The following is a 5,215-nucleotide window of genomic DNA, read 5'->3' as shown; positions in this document are numbered from 1 at the left end:
CGCTCATCAGCCAGGAGAGCTGTGGGAAAAGCGAGCCTCTTCTGGTATCTGAGAAGATAAATGTAAATGAAAAACTAGGAGTTGTTCAGGTGAGATTTCTTTTGCAGTATGGTTGCTTGTAGCTTTTTTTTCATTTGTTTCCTTAATCATTTATCTGCCACATTGAAAATCGGTTAATTATGTAAATACTGAATCATTGTGCGTTTCATTTAGATACGGACTTAATTGGATGATCCTGTCTCCATTTGTTTTCAAGTTATATTTTGTGTTTAATATCTTTTTTCAGTACGTGGATTTCAAGACAGTCTAGTTGATATCCATAGGCTTAAAAGAAAGTAATCATAATCACTTTAGTCAAAATTTTCTTATACTAGAACTGTTACTTTGTTAATAGAAGAGTTGTTTGATTAATCCAAGTTGTTAGATATAATGTTCTCTTTTGGATATTTGTGTGAACACCAATAGTGAATATGTTTTGGAAAGGATAGTATACAACACTGATATTTTAGTATACCTGCTGTTTGCATAAGGAAATAATTTAGACTATTTTAATAAGTCAATGGAAGAATATAGAAAACTTCAACATGGTAAAAAATCAGAAAACAGATTAAATTTATAATCTGTGGCATTCTCAAGTCTGGGAATTTGGGGTTAACCTGTGTAATTACTATAATTACATGTATATTTGTTGAGATAAGAGATCAGTGAGAAGGAACCTTAAAACTGTACTTTATTTGGGGCACCCGGTGGCTCAGTCAGTGAAGTGTGGGACTTTTGATTTATGCTCAGGTCATGGACCTTGGGGTCATGGGATCTGAGTCCTGCGTGGGTCTCCTGGCTCAACAGGGAGTCTGCTTGAGATTTCTCTCTCTATCTGTCTGCTCCTCACACCCTCGCCCCTACAAGCTCTCTCTAAAAATAAATAAATTTTAAAAACTCCACTTTATTCTGTGATAGTTTAAAATCTCCAAAGAATTAGATTCTGCTATATTCATTAAATGCCCTACACCTGGCACTTCTGGTTAGAGATAACCTCTTCATTTTTCAGAATCAGTATCTACTTGAATGTTTGCATCTATGCATGTGTCGGTACAATTCTGCTTTATTAGTAGAGTCTTAAGATTTGTACTTGGAAAATCAATTCACATTAAAAATTGAAATTTTAAAATTCATTTCTCAGGGATAGGCTCTTCTTAAATAATTTTTCTTAATGAAATGCAGGTCTATGGGTCTCAAATTCTTGAGTGTTTGTTGTGTAATGGAGGAACTGCCCTGTTCATTTTCATATCTGATTTTACTGAAGATGATTTTCAGATGTTTCTCCTTAAGATTTTTAATCTTTCAAATATTGTGCTTTCAACAACCTTATCAGCTGCAAAGTGGACTAAATGGAAGAAATAGCAATAAAATACTATGGTGGGATGGTAGACTACATTACGTGACCAAACAAGGGTTTGTTGTTAGATGTGGGAACCTATGAGCACCTAATTTTTGTTTTTTAAATAATTACTTCAAGGGGATCCAATATTTACATACTGAAGGAGATCCAGTTATATTTATATATGGATATATCTGATTAAAATGTGCAGTTTCACTGAATGGTGAATGCATCCAAAGAGTAATGAGAATCTGTATGATGGAGACTGAGATCATTCCCTCCTACGTGAAAATTCACTTTTCCATTATATTTTATAACAAATGGTTTTTTCATTACAGTTTAAGGAAAAGGTTATACATTTTGGATATGTGTCCTATGTTAACTTTTTCATGCAATGGAAAATACCTCTTAAACCTCTATAAACTTCAATAGACTTTAGGTAATAAAATGCTTGCTATAACTCTCTGAGCATATATGCTATATATACTATATAATTGTTTACATATTTGAATCTTTAGTTTCATATGTGCTCTGAAAAGATAGCTCTCCTTCAAGTGTTCATAACATGCTGGAAAGACACTTCTTCAGTCATGTTTTGGAGCAAAGTCTTGAGTCTATATTTTTTATGTTTGTATGAAGTAGATATGTGGGTGAGTTTCTGCCTAGAATCCTGAATACAATGAGTAGTTTAAGATGTCTAATGCTATTCCACTATGAGTTCAACATTGCTACCTACTGCTAAGTTGTAGAATTACAATGTATAGGTTTAAAAAATGTCTTTATGAAGATTCTAGTTTAGAAATTGAATTAAAACAGTAAGGCCTCAGGACACCTGGGTGGCTCAGTCGGTTAAGCATCTGCCTTCAGCTCTTATCATGATCCCAGTCCTGTATCTGGTTCCATGCTCAGTGGGGCATCTGCTTCTCCTTCTCTCTGTTGCTCCCCCTGTTTGTGTGCTCTCTGTCTGTTTCTCTATGACAAATCAAATCTTAAAAAAAAAAAAAAAGCTGTAAGACACCTATCAGGAACATGAAAATTGACATGGAAAGAATGTCAGTACAAAGAGTTAGGATGATCTGATTGTGATCTGGGGACAACATAGATTCTTTCTTTAGAATATATAATTATAAGGACTCATACTTCATTCCCAAATTTCAAATAGCTCACCATTGCTAAGTGACTTGAGAAGAAACAGTACAGTTAAAGACAATGGTAGTGTAGTGTGCAAAAAATAAAATCGGTGGATAGTTTTAAAATCATGGTGAGTTAAACATAGACACTTGGAAACTAAGGAAAAGAGTTTCTTGCTTCTTACCACACTTGTATTTTGTAAGGACAACCAATCTCTGCTTACCTGTCTAGTTTGGGGGTAACGTGGTAATGATAATATAGAAGGAAGTGAAACATAGGCTAAAACTAAAAGCTATGAGATTTGTAACGTTTGCAAGTTAGAAGAAAAGAAACAAGTGGAATAATCTTACTATCAAGCTGATATTTCAAGAATTTTCATATTACACTTTCTGCCCTCGCCACCACCAGTACTTTCATTTGTGTCATTTTCTGCATATCATTTCATTTGGTCTTCAGTTTTACTAAGGAACACAGGGAAGAAGTTATTATGACCATTTTATGAAAACGGAAACAAAAACCACGACGATGTCAGTAAACATCTTCAAGCAAGTTGCCTCTGCTCTTTGAAGAGTAAAACTCACTTGATTTAGATGGGTAAAGTTCAAATTCAAATAAAATGACCGCCAGATCGGAGATATAGTAAATATTTAAGATGTTAAAAATCCTTGTAAAATTGGAAGAATGAGTATCTGTATAAGGATACAGTAGAATTTTCTTTTAACCCACTCCTGATTTGGAGCTCATTTAGTAACCACTACTGCAGTTCTGCAGCCGGGACGCGGGGTGCCGCTGTTGGCTAGTACTGAGCGTAGTATCAGCTTCTCCCGACACAAAGCAATCGCCTCCCCAAGGCGGAACCGCGGTAACTGGACACTCACTCTCTGGTTCTCTGCCGCCGAGATATCTGTCAGAGAGTCCGCCTGCCAAGACAAATCAAGGAGTTACTCCTGCTCAGAGAGTTCTTGGGATCATTTAGCGATCGTAGCTCTTCGGAATCAGAAAGGCAACGTCGCAGAAATTGGGATGGGAGACCGCTTGGGACAGAAGGGCCCAGCTGGGCGGAGACGAATGCCATTTCTCTTTTTGCTGTCTTTGTTCTGTCCGGTGCTCCCAGAGCAGGTCCGCTACACTGTTCCCGAGGACCTGGCCATGGGCTCACTGGTGGGGAACCTCGCCAAGGATCTGGGGCTTGGCATGCGAGATCTGCCTACCCGAAACCTGCGGATTATTGCACAGAAGAAATTCTTTACAGTGAGTACTGAGAACGGGGACTTACTTGTGAGCGACCGTATAGACCGAGAGCAGATTTGTGGCAAGAAGTCAACATGTGTTCTAGAATTCGAAATGGTCGCGGAAAAGCCTTTGAACTTCTTTCATATAAGTGTGGTAATTCAGGATATCAATGATAACCCACCGACCTTTAGCCAAAATATCACTGAACTGGAAATCAGTGAACTGGCCCTAACTGGAGCCACTTTTTCCCTGGAATCCGCTCAAGATTTTGATGTAGGTGTCAATTCCCTGCAGCAGTACTACCTCAGTCCCAATCCGCACTTCTCTTTGATTCAGAAAGAGAACCCAGATGGCAGTAGGTACCCAGAACTGGTAGTGAATACTCCCCTGGACAGGGAAGAGCAGTCCTGCCACCACCTGGTCCTCACCACTGCTGTGGATGGGGGGGACCCAGCAAGAAGCTGCACTACCCAGGTAATTGTGGTTGTGGCAGATGCAAATGACAACCCACCAGTGTTCACCCAGGATGTGTATAGGGCCACTGTTCAAGAGAACCTGCCCACGGGCTCCTCTGTACTAAGTGTGATGGCCACTGACTTGGATGAGGGGGTCAATGCTGAGATCACATATGCTTTCATCAACACTGGCAATGTAGTGAGACAGCTGTTCAAGCTGGATAGTAAAACAGGGGAACTCACCACTGGTGGAGAACTGGACTTTGAAGAGAGAGAGAGCTACACAATTGGGGTGGAAGCAAAGGATGGTGGACGACACACTGCACACTGTAAAATTCAAATAGATATTTTGGATGAAAATGACAATGCTCCTGAGGTAACCTTGGATTCTGAATCTAAACATATTCAAGAAGATGCTGAGCTGGGGACTGTTGTTGCCCTGATCAAAATACGTGACCTGGATTCTGGATTTAATGGGGAAGTTTTCTGCCAACTAAAAGGAAAATTCCCATTTAAGATAGTTCAAGATACACAAAATACATACAAGTTGGTCACAGATGGAGCCCTAGATCGAGAACAGACTCCAGAATACAATATCACCATCACAGTCACAGACATGGGGAAGCCGCCTCTCTCCTCCAACAGAAGTGTCACCTTGAACATAATTGATGTCAACGACAATGCACCAGTTTTCCAACAGCCTTTCTATTTGGTTCACATTGCCGAGAACAACCTTCCTGGAGCCTCCATCGCCCAAGTCAGCGCCTTTGACCCAGATCTGGGGCCCAACGGTCGCGTCTCCTACTCCATCATCGCCAGCGACCTGGAGCCACGGGCGCTGGAATCCTACGTGTCCGTGAGTGCGCAGAGCGGGGTGGTGTTCGCGCAGCGCGCCTTCGACCACGAGCAGCTGCGCGCCTTCGAGCTGACCCTGCAGGCGCGCGACCAGGGCTCGCCCACACTCAGCGCCAACGTGAGCCTGCGCGTGTTGGTGGGCGACCGCAACGACAACGCGCCG

The 5,215-nt window shown here is 40.7% G+C and overlaps 1 protein-coding gene across 1 annotated transcript; it reads left to right on the top strand.

Moving 5' to 3' along the window:
• Positions 1 to 3,313: 3,313 nt before the first annotated feature.
• LOC132008904 (protocadherin gamma-B3-like) lies at positions 3,314 to 5,209 on the top strand (the record flags this gene model as incomplete). The annotated part of the gene is made up of 1 exon (XM_059387392.1): positions 3,314 to 5,209. A coding segment is annotated over exon 1 (1,677 nt), but the record flags the coding sequence as incomplete, so codon positions are not given.
• Positions 5,210 to 5,215: the final 6 nt, after the last annotated feature.

This window comes from Mustela nigripes, unplaced genomic scaffold, assembly GCF_022355385.1.
Source record: "Mustela nigripes isolate SB6536 unplaced genomic scaffold, MUSNIG.SB6536 HiC_scaffold_2043, whole genome shotgun sequence".
In the NCBI taxonomy this organism is placed as follows: domain Eukaryota; kingdom Metazoa; phylum Chordata; class Mammalia; order Carnivora; family Mustelidae; genus Mustela; species Mustela nigripes.
This window is presented reverse-complemented; position numbering and strand designations above follow the sequence as displayed.